We start from the raw sequence: 14,197 nt of genomic DNA, 5'->3' as shown, positions 1-14,197 counted from the left end.
TATACTATTAGAACCAGGAGTATTGGTGAGATAGTACTGGATTATACTACCCGTTGGCAGAATAACATCTGTGGACATTGTGCATACAGACAACTGATCAGGGTTTTTATAAAAAAAATGTGTCTTCAGTGGTTTGTGCCACTCATGCAGGAGTCCTCTGGCCTATAGATGCTGTTATTTAGGATGGAAACAGTTGCTGTATCTTCACAGCTATAACAAAGCAGGATTGCAATCCGTGGATAGAATGTAGGCACCACATGCAGAATAAATATCCTAGTTTCCGTTGCTTTTATTCAAAAGAAATAGATATACAGTAATTGGTGGAAAAGAATCTCTGCTTTAGCCTTGGAAAGGTAATATCAGTCAAGAACAGATAGGTGTGATTTACATAGCTGGATAGTTTGATCCAGACCATGCCTGTGTTTTTGCAGCTGCATTAAGCAAAGATTTGTGGACATAAACTATGAATGTTTATACATGCATGGATGAATGATTCCCAAGGTATGTTCTTGATTACAAAGTGTTTTTTTTAAAGTCTTACAGGTAGTCTTATACTTATAACCACAATTGAGCCCAACATTTCTGTTGCTAGGTGAGACAGTTGTTAAATGAGTTTTGTCCCATTTTATGACCTTTCTTGCCACAGTTATTAAGTGAATCAGTGTCATTGTTAAATTAGTAACACAGTTGTTAAGTGAATCTGACTCTGCTTGTCAGAAGATCTCAAAAGGAGATCACATGACACCAGGACACTGCAACCATCATAAATATGAGGCCGTTGCCAAGCATAGGAATGTTGATCACATGACCATGGGGATGCTATAATGGTTTTAAGTGTGAAAAACAGTCTTAAGTCAGATTTTTCAATGCAGTTGTAATTTCAAATGGTCACTAAATGGATGGTTGTAAATTAAGGACTACCTGTATCTTTTTCTATAATGTTCTATCTTTCTATAGAACACCACTTACTACAGCCTCTATCTTGTTCTATAACAGGGGTCTTCAAACTTGGCCCTTTTATGACTTGTGGACTTCAACTCCCAGAATTCCTCAGCCAGCTTTGCTGGCTGAGGAATTCTGGGAGTTGAAGTCCACAAGTCATAAAAGGGCCAAGTTTGAAGACCCCTGTTCTATAATTTTAGAGAGGCTGCTAAATGTTAATATCATCATAAACCTGATAGGAAGACTTTGGCGTTTAATAGTTCACAATGGGGAAAATGCAAACTTAGCCAATTCAGTTCTCCCAGTAGTGGATTGTGAGTGCATAGATACTAAGAACATAAATTTGAATCTGTATTTGATGGGGTGGGGGGAAGAGAATGGGAGATTTTTAGAAGAAGTCGGAAAAAGCAAAATGAGGCTAAGACATTCACCAAACAAATTGCCCTTGTTTGGCAATTAGATTTCAAAGCTATTAATTGTTGCATAAACCATGGACCTTACTGCACTAAGCCACAAGCCGTGTGTCTAAAACCACAGTGACTAAATTCATTTAATCCAAAACTAACCCAAAAAGAAACAAGCCACATTATGCCTTACCACTGTGTGAGCCCAGCTGCTTCATATGTTGCAATGTATTCTATGCACTTCTGCTGCTGCTGCTGCAGTTTTAAGAGAGAAAAAAAACAAATCTGGAAAAAAATACTTGTATGTCCTGAGCAAAAGTAGACAGCAGCAGTAGCAGTGACCCTGATAGATACCTGTTTCTTTTGCTAAGAGGATAATTTGTGTATATTTTTTTAAAATTCTCCTTTAATCACCATGGTTAGCAGCATTTTACTGTGTGTGTACATGTGTGTGCTTCATCATATTTTCATTTTTGTTCATTGTGATTCATCACAATGCTATTTTAAATTCTCCTCTAAGATGCTCTGCTTTTTGTTGAGTGCTGTCAATCTCTCCTGTGTTCTATCTTGTTTTGCCCCAAACCTAAAGAATACTGGAAATTGTGTGTGACTTGCCAGTGTTTTACTGATGGTGCAACTCAGTACCAGTTTAATCCTCTCAGAAGCAAGGGGTCAGAATTGTAATAACCAGGATACATATTTGGTTGGTTCTGACAGCCTGCTGATTGAAAGATTAGCAGATTGAGGATTATTTTAGTTGTTCAACCTGATATCCAGCTCACAGAGCAGTCCCTCCTTCAGTATTATTCATAAACAGAACTCCAGTGATGAGATTAATATATGTGAGACTAGGGCATCAGATTTTGAGAATCAAAATGTAAGAAGGCCTATATAAATCCTGACACTGGTATCACAAAATGCAGTGATAATCCCAAACTTGGATGCTCTAAAAAGAAATGATGAGACAAATTTATGGAGATATCTGGTACACGTGATGATGGTTAACTATATAAATTTTAAGATCTTTCACTTTCAATATATAAATTTTAAGATCATTCATTTTTGATACTGTGTACCGATTTCTAATATTCCACACAAAAATAATCATTTAAAAAAAAGAATACCTGCCATCTAAAAAATCTGCTTCTGCATTCATACAGTCTGCTGCTAAGAGACTGATCAGGTCTTTATGCATCAAACCAGCATTGCTGACTTTTGAGCCAAGCCAAACTTAATAAAGTATTTAATAATATTGAAAGTTTTCCATTTTATTTCAGAAATAAAGGGATGTGTTTTTTCCTGGCCACTATTGACAAAATCAGATTCTCGGAAGACAAAGCAAAATATATTTAGTCTCCACCTTCTACTTTTCCAAAATTCTTCTCTATTGTATATGGACAATTTCTCCTGTTTACTTCCGTCCATTTGCCCATTAATGTTATCTGTTAACATCCATTCACATTTAACAAATTTCTCTAATTTTTTCATATGAATCTACATGCTCCACTAAGACATATTATCACCAGGATGTCTACAGGGACGGAGTCATGAAAGTCAAGACGGTGGCCGCAACCAAGGGACCAAAATCATGTAAAGGCATGGGAAAAAAAGGACTTTGAGTCAATGGTTATTTGTTAAATTTATTTGCCACTTATCTCACTGTGAGGCTACTCTAGGTGGCTTATAATAATAAAAAGGAAGAAAAATGAAAGGAGTGTAAACCAAAGTAAAATAACAGAACAATAAAATAAACAGTCACAGGAACACGAGAAAACTACACCAATATGATAGCCAAAAAGGTGGAGAGGTAGCAGAGAGCAAAGGGGGGAAGTGGAGTCCGCCATCAATCTAGCAGCCACATCCAGTGTAGAACTGGCCAAGTCTTCAAGTCCTTGGCCATTACCTTGACTTTTCTGACCTCCCCCTTCCCATAGACCAGGGGTGTCAAACTGCTGGCCCACAGGCCGGATGCATCATAGCAAAAACACACCCACCCCATTGCCGGCAATGGCAAAAAAGTTACGATATGTCGCAACATGTCACGTGAGTTTGACACCCCTGCCACAGACTTTTCTGAGCTCCCCCTCCTTCCCTTGAGTTCAATGACTCAGCCTTGCCGCCTCCACCATTCCCTAATAACTCTGCCATTAGGCTGAGTTGAGGGAAAAGGGACCAGTGAATTTTCACTGTTGAGGGCGAACCTGGCCCTTAATGAAGCTGCGCTGACTGTACATCTTAGCCTCTTTCCCCAACAAATGCATCCCTGCAATTTGGTGACGTGGGGGGGGGGGTGTTTTTCACTTAGGGAGAAAAGACCTCTTACAAGCAGCCCAGGGTCCCTTCAACCCTCCCTTCCCTTTACACCACTGTTTCTCAACTTTAGGAACTTTAAGCTAGATGGACTTCAATGCCCAGAATTCCCCAGCCAGCATAGCTGGGCACTGAAGTCCATCTTAAAGTTCCTAAAGTTGAGAGACATTGTCTTAGGCCAGGGGTAGGCAGTGGGTTAGGACGCTGAGCTTGTCGATCGGAAGGTCGGCAGTTTGGCGGGTCGAATCCCGAGTGCCGCGTAGCAGAGTGAGCGCCTGTTACTCGTCCCAGCTTCTGCCAACCTAGCAGTTCGAAAGCATGTAAAAAAGGCAAGTAGAAAAATAGGGACCACTCCAGTGGGAAGGTAACAGCATTCCGTGCGCCTTTGGCGTCTAGTCATGCCGGCCACATGACCACAGAGACGTCCTCGGACAAGCGCTGGCTCTTCGGCTTTGGAATGGAGATGAGCACCAGCCCCTAGAGTTGGAAACGACTAGCACGCATGTGCGGGGGAACCTTTACCTTTACCTTAGGCAACTTTGGCTCTTGGATGACTCGTGGACTTCAACTCCCAGAATTCCTGAGCCAGCTGTGCTGGCTCAGGAATTCTGGGAGTTGAAGTCCACGAGTCATCCAAGAGCCATGGTTGCCTACCCCTGTCTTGGGCAATGCCACTAAGAGTAGGTGTCTATGGAGATTTTCAGTCATCCAGGTCATGGTTGTCCCCAAGGTGCTTTTTCAAAAGGCAGCAGGACTTTGTGTGTTGTTGTTGTTGTTTGCTTGAAGACGCTTCGCCTCTCATCCCAGAAGCTTCTTCAGTTCAGAACTTCAGAGCAGAACTGAAGCAGCTTCCGGGACAAGCAACGAAGCCCAGCCGCCCTTTAGGACCGAGAGTTAGGCCCCGCCTCCCGCCATCCCCAACACCCAGCTCAAAGGCCGCGCTGGCACCACCCCGCCGTTGTCCGGAAGCGGGATGCCCGTCTCCAGGAAGTGATGTCACTCCGGGCCAACTCCTCCCCCCCCTCCCGGTGATGGAGGAAGAGGCGGCCGCGGAGGGGAAGATGAAGCCGTTCCACGGCGCTGTGGCGGTGGGGGTCGGCGGCTCCCTCGGGGCGGCGCTGGATGCGGAACGCGGCCGCTTCCCATACTGCGTCGTGTGGACGCCGATCCCCGTTCTCACGTGAGCGACGGTCTCCTCCTTGGGGTTGGCGAGGGCGCAGAGGTGAAGAGGGGAGCCTTGCCCTCCCGGCGTTGGGGACGATGGGTTGGGGAGTCGGCAGTTCTTGGCTGTTTTTCCCGGAGACCTTTGGCGCGCTCTTTCTCTCCATCGCGCTTGGTAAAGAGGGTTGTGGGGTGGAGTTGGGGAAATCACACACGCTCCTCTAATGATGGTGGTTGCTTGGTTGTGCAAGCCCGTGTTCTTTGGGTAGTTGGTGGTTCCGCTGGAGCATGAGCACGGCTGTCGGCTCAGGCATCTCTCTCTCTCTCTCTCTCTCTCTCTCTCTCTCTCTCTCTCTCTCTCTCTCTCTCTCTCTCTCTCTCTCTCTCTCTCTCTCTCTCACCTCAACTTCCACAACTTTGATCAACATTAAACTTTGCGTTGCTGCATAAGTTTATTTATTTATTTATTTTAATTCCATTTATATCCCACCCTTCTCCGAAGACTCAGGGCGGCTTACAAGCTTAGCAGTAGCCTTCATCCTATGTATATGCCTGCTTATTAGGGCTTTCACACACGCACACCCCAAGCGGCATTATTACAAAGTCAGCTTAATTGCCCCCAACAATCTGGGTCCTCATTTTACCTACCTCGGAAGGATGGAAGGCTGAGTCAACCTTGAGCCTGGTGGGATGCGAACCTGCACTAATTGCAGGCAGCTGGTGTTACTTAAGGAGGCATTAGCCCACTGCTCCACCAAGGCTCTGAGATCTTAATGTTTGACATTCCATCTAAAGTGGCAGGATTTGGGGCGTGCGTCCATTAACATTCTAGGGATATTCTTATGTGTGGTTTTTTATATCTATACAGAAGATATGTATATATGGGAATGGGATGTGCAAAGAAATTGAGATATAGTTTTGCAAATGGAAGGACACATTCTTGGCTAAGAGGAAACGCATTTAACTTCTTTTGATCTTTTGTCTGTTTTCGGTTCTATCTAGCATGACTATGGATGGATGGCCAGTTCTTCCTGAACACAGCTCTTTTTCAGTGTGAGAAAAGAAACGACACTCTTTTCTTCTTTCTACAGATGGCTTTTCCCGATCATTGGTCACATGGGCATTTGCACTTCTGCAGGAGTCATCCGAGATTTTGCAGGGCCTTACTATGTCTCTGTAAGTAGAAATTTGTTCCGCTACATCAGGGGTCTCCAACTTTGGCAACTTTTAAGAGTCGTGGACTTTAATTCCCAGAATTCCCTACCTGGGATCCTGGCTTGGGAATTATAGGAGTTGAAGATCACAGATTTCCAAGCTGCCAAGGCTGAGAAACACTGTTCTAGATGATAAATAACAAAGATAACAAAATTCAACCATTTTCAGCTTAGTATCTCTAGATGTATGGGAGTACAACTCTTCAACTTTCTCCCCTGATAGTTGTGGAGGGCACCCAGAGAAGGTTAAAAAAGATAATTGTGTCTTGTTTCTCAACCTGTAGAAGGCAAATTGGACTTGGACACTGCATATTGTATAAGCTTAACTCGTGCAGTTGATAAACTATGGTTTATGACTCCAGCAAGGATAGTTTATTCAGTAAACCATGATTAAACAATATACATGGTCAGTGTAAATTCAATACAACAGTTAGTTTTGGAGGACATAAGCAGAATAAATAATGTTATCACAAGTATAGCTAAATTGGTAACTGTGCTTTTCCTTTTTTTTGTTCCCTATCCTCTTTAGGAAGACAACATGGCTTTTGGAAAGCCTGTGAAGTAAGTGTTATTTCCCCCTCCACATTTTAATTTGCAGAGGTATTTTTGTGGCTGAAACAGAACAATAGATGCCATATTTCAGTTAAGATAAAAACCAATAGATTACAGTTGACTGATGGAGCTTGCACCAATAAAGCAGCATAACACTAAACCTCTTTGTATTCACAATCATCTGAGCTTCTGATCTAATCAAGCTTTCTACTGTTAATGAGTTTGATCTGAAGTTAATTCATGATCTCAAGTGTCTCTTCTGTCTATCCAAATATTGGTTGTTCTCTTATATTAGCCATGCCTGCTTGTATTTGACACCTCTTTTGTGAGGGACCAAAACTGATTTTAAAGAAGAGAAAGTGAACAGTAGCATCTTGTGCATCTCTACTTAGAAATAAATAATCTTGAATTTGCTCATGCTTCTAGGAACCTTATTCCCTATTAGATAAAAAAAAATAAGGGGTTGCCATACTAACTAGGCTCTGTTTTTTAAATTGGTAAAAGCAGTTGAAGGATACTCTTTGAGATAACCAATATAAATATAGTGTTTCTTCTGCTGCTTTATACAGCTATTTCATGCTTAAGTTTATTCAGTACATGCCTGACATCCACCTAGTTTAATTTTTGTCAGTTGCTGTCTTAAGAAATGTGAGTCTTTACGTTGTAGTGCTTTATTTTCATTCTCAGTCTCTTTGGGTGTTACTGAAGGGGGAAAAAGCAATGTATGATACATGCAGCAAAGAAATGCTATAACAAACAGATACATATACTGTACTGGGTAGAGCTACAGACATTTTATTTATTATTTTTTTTTATTACATTTATATCCCGCCCTTCTCCGAAGACTCAGGGCGGCTTACAAGCTTAGCAGTAGCCTTCATTCTATGTATATGCCTGCTTGTTAGGGCTTTCACACACACACCCCAAGCGGCATTATTACAAAGTCAGCTTAATTGCCCCCAACAATCTGGGTCCTCATTTTACCTACCTCGGAAGGATGGAAGGCTGAGTCAACCTTGAGCCTGGTGGGATGCGAACCTGCACTAATTGCAGGCAGCTGGTGTTACTTAAGGAGGCAAAACTGGAAGGCTTTGTCGGGGTGGGAGGGTGAATATAGGGCAAGATGAGTGATAATGTAAAATTTAATAGGACAAAAAGCAGCAAGGGATGAGAGACATACTACTTTAACACTGTCTCCTTTTGATGGATTTTGATTTAAGGTAATTACTCAAGTGATCTTGGTAAGATCCTTAATTCAGTGAAAAGTCTGCACTCCCACGATTTCATCAGCTTTGAACCCTACATCTTCAGGCTTCATTTGGACTAGGAGCTTGAAGGACTAGAAATATACAGTAATATTTCAGCAGATGTTCAATTAGATCAACTTCAATCATGAAAGTATGCCATGAATTAAGAATTAAAAGTAGCCCTCAACTTACGACCACAATTGAGCCCAAAATTTCTGTTGCTAAGCGAGACAGTCAAGTGAATTTTGTCCCATTTTATGACCTTGCCATAGTTGTTAATTGAATCACTGCAATTGTTAAATTAGTAACCCATTTGCGAAGTGACTCTGGCTTCCCCATTGACTTTGCTGGCCAGGTCCCCAAAGGTGACTCGGACACTGCAACTGTCATAACCAGTGTCCAAAGTTTGATCATATGACCATGGGGATGCTACAACACATGACTGTAACTATGAAAACCACTCATAAGTCCCTTTTTCCAGTGCCATTGTAAATTTGAATGGTCACCGAAGGAATGGTTGTAAGTTGAGGACTATCTGCATTCAGAATTGAGTTATTTGAATACTTTAGTAACTTAGACAGTGAGGTGTTCCATTTGATGAAAGCAGGGAAATAATTTTGATTTACTCCCTTCTGTCAGATACTGGAAACTGGATCCCAACAAGGTCTATTCCTGTGGCCCCAATGCTTGGGATACAGCGGTACATGATGCCTCTGAAGAATATAAGCACCGAATGGTAAGGTTCAGTTTTCAGTTTAAGTTTGAGGATGCCTATCTCAGTGCTGATTATGTCTAGAGAAGATATTTGAAGTAGAAATATCTTCAATTGTACCTCTTTTTCTCTCTTAACAGCATAACCTCTGTTGTGACAATTGCCATTCTCATGTAGCTCTAGCCTTAAATCTCATGCGATACGACAACAGTACTTCCTGGAATATGATCAAACTTTGTTTTTTCTCTTTGCTGTATGGAAAGTATGTAAGGTGAGTAGAAAACTCCATTGCTTTAGTGTCTTTGAGAAAGAGAGAGAAAGAGCATTTTCATCAAGGGCTTGGTTCTCCTTAAATGTCTCATGTATGTAATATGCAGATAATTTTACGTCCCTTGTACCTAGATGCTTTCGATCCATTGTAAATTAGATGCTTTTTTCCCCATTGTAAATTAGTTGTACAATCCCAAGTTTGCAAGTCCTTGTTAGCAGACAGTCTAGTAGAACTTCTGCATGGTTTTTTTTTTAAAAAAAGCCTCTAATGCTTTCCTATTTGCGTAATTTATTCTGCTTTTATGGTAATGTGGAAAGGCAGAAGGTTATACAGAACCAACTGCAACTGACACCTTTTGTCTTCTGACACTGCTTACATTGTTATGTCAGTAACCTCAAAGGCTAGTAACTTCACTGCTTTTTAAGAGCTGGAATCTTCAGGTTGCTGAAAGCTGTTTCAGTGTCTGCTCTATGGAAGAAATAAGTCTCTTTTTCACAAAATAGCATTTCTCAACCCATTTTGACTTGTTGACCTGGATAGGCCATTCAGAAATGGTAACTGTTACTTAATATTAATATTTAGTATTGTTTATATATTAAATATTATTACATAGCTTTACACTGTGCTACTAAACATTGTGTAAAAGAACATTCCTGTCAAAAATGCAGTGATGACAACCTTCGGGCTTGGAAGACAGTAATAATTGTTTTGATAAAATTCTGAACTCCTCTAGCTAGAACCGAATGGGGGGAAAAAAAACCAAAACAGCATACTGGGAGTTTATATCGAATATCAGAATGTAACAGATTGCATACTTATTTCTTCCAAAAGTCCATTTGTGGTTTGCTGAAGCATTCATAATTTTATCAGTGAAATCGGCAGACGGCAGAATATCGTTTAATTGTAAACTAACGGGAGTCAGAAAACCTTGGAAATCTACTGTACGTCATCCAGATTGTATGTGGTTACAGCACTTAATGTACAATGTACTTTATGCTATCTGTATGTCTGTTAAAATAGACAAATGAAGGATTGTTATTACTTTTGAGCCACGAGTGTGAATGGTGCTTCCAAAAAAGTCAGTAGATGAAACTTGGCAGAGATGGAAAAGTAGGTGGAAATAGGGCTCGACCAGGAATATTCAGTTAGCAAGTACTTAGATTTGGTTGCAGAGAAAGATAATATGGGGGTGTCCAACCTTGGCAACTTGTAAGACTTGTGGACTTCAACTGCCAGAATTCCCTGAGCAGCATGACTGGATGAGGAATTCTGGGAGTTGAAATCCACAAGACTTAAAAGTTGCCAAGGTTGGACACCCCTGGCCTAATATACCTCTTTCCTTGGCTCTGTTCTCAGCAACCCTCCTCCTCCTCCTGGTCCTCGGTGGCTGCACTTCAGTAGTTCATGGGCTCCCCTCCCATTTTTAGTTTCTGAAATCTCTTTTCTCTCCTTTACAGCATAGGAGGCTTTGTGAAGACTTGGCTTCCCTTCTTCCTCTTTTTGGGGATTATCCTGATAGTCATCTTGACTCTTCACATCCGGTGATGGATGACATTGGTGTGTCCACCCACCCACCCACCCACCCCTTGGTCCCCTTTGAAGTCAAGTGATGGAACCCGTGGCTTTTCAGCCTAGGAAGGCCTGGAGCTGCATGGTCTGGAAGCCCTCAAAAAAAAAAGAAAGAAAAAAAGAACTCCATTTGTATTTTGTAATAACAACTCTGCTGTTATCCCCTGGGATTCTTTGTTTGGATGAGGATGGTTTCTTTGAATATACTTGACTTGGAACTTTTTTGGGATTGGGAAAGGAGGGAGAATCTTGCATTGTACTTCTCACCAAAACTCCTTTGTGCCCAAAGTTTTCCCCATGGAAATCCCAAATAGGACTTTGGTTGATAGGACAAGGAGAGGGAGTTTCATTAACCTTGGGTGAGGTGTCTAAGGAGGTGGTAACTTTCTCTGATCTCCCCCCCGAGTGGGCACTAAATGGACGGTGGCTGGCCATGGTCACCACCCTGGGATGGGATAATATTTGTTGCACTGAATGATGAGATTTCCAGAGATTATGGTTCTAGCACTTTTTTTCCCAGCTGGTGGCCTCAAAATGGAAGAATGATCCTCTTGATCTATGCAGGGCTTTATGTGAGATGAGATTAAGTTTCTTCTGGTGCAGACAGGAGTTTAAGGACGATGTTGTTTTCCTCTTACCCACTGCACAGAAAGTCTTGTCTCTTTGTTTGTATGTGTTTTAAGTCTAGCCTCATAGGAACCGGCATTCGAAAGGCAGTTGATCTCAATTGATCTTTGTTACATTCTTGTCAGCTTAAACTGCCCCTGTCACAGACCTACTAAAGAATGTAAACTGCTCTCTTTGACGAGCTGTTCTTAAGACTTCCTAATTTCCTTTATAGAATTGCATTTCCAAAGCTCTACCTGGGTTCTTCATACATTATACTGTGCCTTGGAAGTCACTGGAAACATAACCCACAGCCATTAAAGTGCTTCATCTTTTATAACGAGAGTTGGATGTTAGAAGCCATACCGGCGTCCTGTCTGCTTTTAGGAACGTGAATCATTCCTTTAGGGCTCAGCTTTTCCCTGCTGTAGCCAGGTATCTAAAGAGCAGGACCTGCTCAGATGAATTTTAACTTAATTCAGGCTTACGGCCTTGCCTGTTGTGTGAAAAAAGGGGCACCCTTTTCTATTTAACCGAAGGCGACCTAAAAAAAAACAACCCGCCGGGCTCTCCTTTCATTTCTACCCTTGTTGTTCCCTTGCTAGCCTTCCTCCTTTTGTTCCTCCTGCAGTGCCAAAGATGCGTGCTGTGTAAAGAAAGAGGCACCTGTGGCTTGGCAGGTCTTGGGGGTCTTCGTTGTATTCAGCCATTTCAAGCATGAATGATGGCAGCTGTAGAAAACTGATCAATAAGCTCTAGGCTGATTAGAGATCAAAGGTCTTACATCAAAGTGACACCGTGTGGTGTTCCATCAAGCTATTCCTGGGCTATTTCGCTTACGTCCCAGTAGGGATTCTAGTTCTTAGGGAAATAATAGACTGAATTAATAACGTGCACATTACTCATTTTTTCCCTTTTTATTTTTTCCCCCCTCTCATAGTGACTTGCCAAAAAAAAAAATGTTCCAGGAAGCTGAAGCTTTTCCCAGACCTGGAACTTAAAGCGAACTGTCTTTCTATCATAGCACTGATCTAAGCTCATCTTTTCAATCAAATTAGAAAGTGCTTTTCTGACACAATACGATTGTACAAGCATTACCAAAATGTGAAGTTTTCTGGAGGAGCCAAAAAAATAATAATATCAGGGTGACTGTGGTCGGTTTTTCCTCTTGCTCTCAACATCTTTTCCTCCTCTTCCAATATTTTGGTCCTTACAGGATTTTTTTTTAAAAGTCTATATTTGTGAACCGACCAATTAATGATCAATATAGAGGCTCAAAGGAGAAGTATGAAGTGAGGGGAGAGACTTAAAAGCTACTGAAGAGCTAAAGCTGCAGATTCTGCTTGTCTTGATATTTTGCTCACTTGATAAGGAGAGATTTCCTGGTAGTACTAGTCAGTAGAACTGTGATTGGACATAGCTTCTCTGTTATAAATTGCTATCACTTCTAAAATAAGTTCTTATGTTCCCTCTAACAACTGACCCATATCCTTTATAGTAAAGCGGTTTAAGGGGTGGTTTTACCCTACATTATATTTGCAACCCTGATTTATTGGAGTTCCAGAGATTGGGGGAAGCCAAAAATAAGTTTGCAGGATCTTGGAAAAATGCACCTTAAGCAAGGCAAGCAGGGGAGTGCATGTGTTGTAGTCAGATTGCAGTTTCTAGCCTTTGCACAATCATATCTCAAATATAGCCAAACCTACATTGTCCCATCTTGTTTAACAGCCGCATGATAACTATTCATCTTTCAAAATCTATGATTTTAATCTGCTTTAAAATCTTCCACTTCTGAGTTGAAGTTATGAAGCTGCTTGGATGAGCAGTGAAATGTCTCAAACTAACAAAAAAAATAAATTAGTCCAGTTCTCACGATCCAGCCTTCGGACATCTTTGCTTGGATGACAGAGTCTTCAACAACACATTTTTGGATAGGAATTTTGGAGGTTTAAATCTTGATTGGAGCCTGCCTGACCATGCGTGCAGACAGCCCCTAGAAAAAAAAATTACTATTTGTTTGAATAAATGTCATGAGAATCCTGTATGTCAAGAGTAGGCAATTTATTTTTCCAAGGGGCCACATGAGAAAGTGACTGCTGTGGAGGGTGGAACCAATAGGACCAACACATTACTGCGTAGATGCATAGGCACGCAGGCACATACTTAAATTGGAAAAAAGTCACTTTCAGAATAAAAGTGATGCAGTTGTATTGCATGCATGGCCTACACTTCTTTACATTTGATTTCTAATTTCCAGTTGACCTCAAATGAAGCCAGGCAGGCACAGCCAAAGAGCTGGGTGTGGCCCGGGGCTATAAAATACCCAGGTCTGCTACATAGTGACGATCTGTGAACTCTGCATTGACTCTGCATTCACATCTGCCTTGAAGTGTCTTGGTTGGAGGAATTCGGTCAAGTCTAAAGTACTTTCCAAAATATGTTTCATTGTTGTTACTGTCTTCCATTTGGCCTTTTGTTTAGATTTCTCTGTAAAACTTCATCAGTTAGCCCTGTTTTTTCCTTCCTTCGCTGGTGACTAGCTAAATGGTCTTCTGATCCAGTTGCTTGATTCCTTTGTAAATAACTGAAGTTCTGCTGCTGTGATTTCATAATTCCAATGATGGTGAAAAATAAATGCAGTTGTGTACTCTGGCAAGCTGCAATGGCTGTTCTTTTTTTTTCCTCCAGGGAGAAGAGAAGTTTGTGTTCAGAATGAGTGACTGAAATATATTTTAAGTTAGTTGGATGACTTTGAGCTCCAGCGGTCTTCAAACTTGGCCCTTTTATGACTTGTGGACTTCAACTCCCAGAATTCCTCAGCAGCGTATGCTGGCTGAGGAATTCTGGGAGTTGAAGTCCACAAGTCATAAAAGGGCCAAGTTTGAAGACCCGTCAGCTAGTCAGTCTCAGTCCAATCCACCTCACAGGGTTGTCATTGTGGGGAAAATAGGCGAAAGGAATACAACGTATGTTCGCCACCTTGCATTATTTATAAAAATAAAGGCAAGATAAAAATACAAATAAATACATCTGAAAGTCAGTGTATATAGCAGTTAAGATGTTAGATTCACACTGGGAAGGCCTGAGATTCAAGTCCACCCTCTGTGGCTGACCTTAGGCTACTTTCTCAGTTTAATTCATCTCACAATGTTGTTGAGGGGAAAAGGGGAGGAAGGGATGCTATGTATTCTGCCTTAAGTCCTGAAGAA

At 41.5% G+C, this 14,197-nt stretch overlaps 1 protein-coding gene across 1 annotated transcript; it reads left to right on the top strand.

The window, feature by feature from the left end:
- Positions 1 to 4,533: 4,533 nt before the first annotated feature.
- Positions 4,534 to 13,640, top strand: TMEM222 (transmembrane protein 222). Its single transcript, XM_081334546.1, has 6 exons — positions 4,534 to 4,836; positions 5,909 to 5,993; positions 6,561 to 6,592; positions 8,470 to 8,566; positions 8,683 to 8,813; positions 10,271 to 13,640. The coding sequence occupies exons 1-6, from the start codon at positions 4,688 to 4,690 to the stop codon at positions 10,356 to 10,358; spliced, it is 582 nt and encodes a 193-aa protein (XP_081190672.1). The 5' UTR covers positions 4,534 to 4,687; the 3' UTR covers positions 10,359 to 13,640.
- Positions 13,641 to 14,197: the final 557 nt, after the last annotated feature.

This window comes from Vipera berus, assembly GCF_964194415.1.
Source record: "Vipera berus genome assembly, chromosome: 9".
Classification (NCBI taxonomy): domain Eukaryota; kingdom Metazoa; phylum Chordata; class Lepidosauria; order Squamata; family Viperidae; genus Vipera; species Vipera berus.
The sequence above is the reverse complement of the archived record's forward strand: the minus strand, read 5'-3'. Positions and strand labels throughout refer to the sequence as shown.

Coding starts and splice junctions, on each gene's coding strand:
- TMEM222 (XM_081334546.1), top strand. CDS start 4,688: ATGGAGGAAGAGGCGGCCGCGGAGGGGAAGATGAAGCCGTTCCACGGC. Junction 5,994..6,560: donor CAGGGCCTTACTATGTCTCT/GTAAGTAGAAAT, acceptor TATCCTCTTTAG/GAAGACAACATGGCTTTTGG. Junction 6,593..8,469: donor GCTTTTGGAAAGCCTGTGAA/GTAAGTGTTATT, acceptor CCCTTCTGTCAG/ATACTGGAAACTGGATCCCA.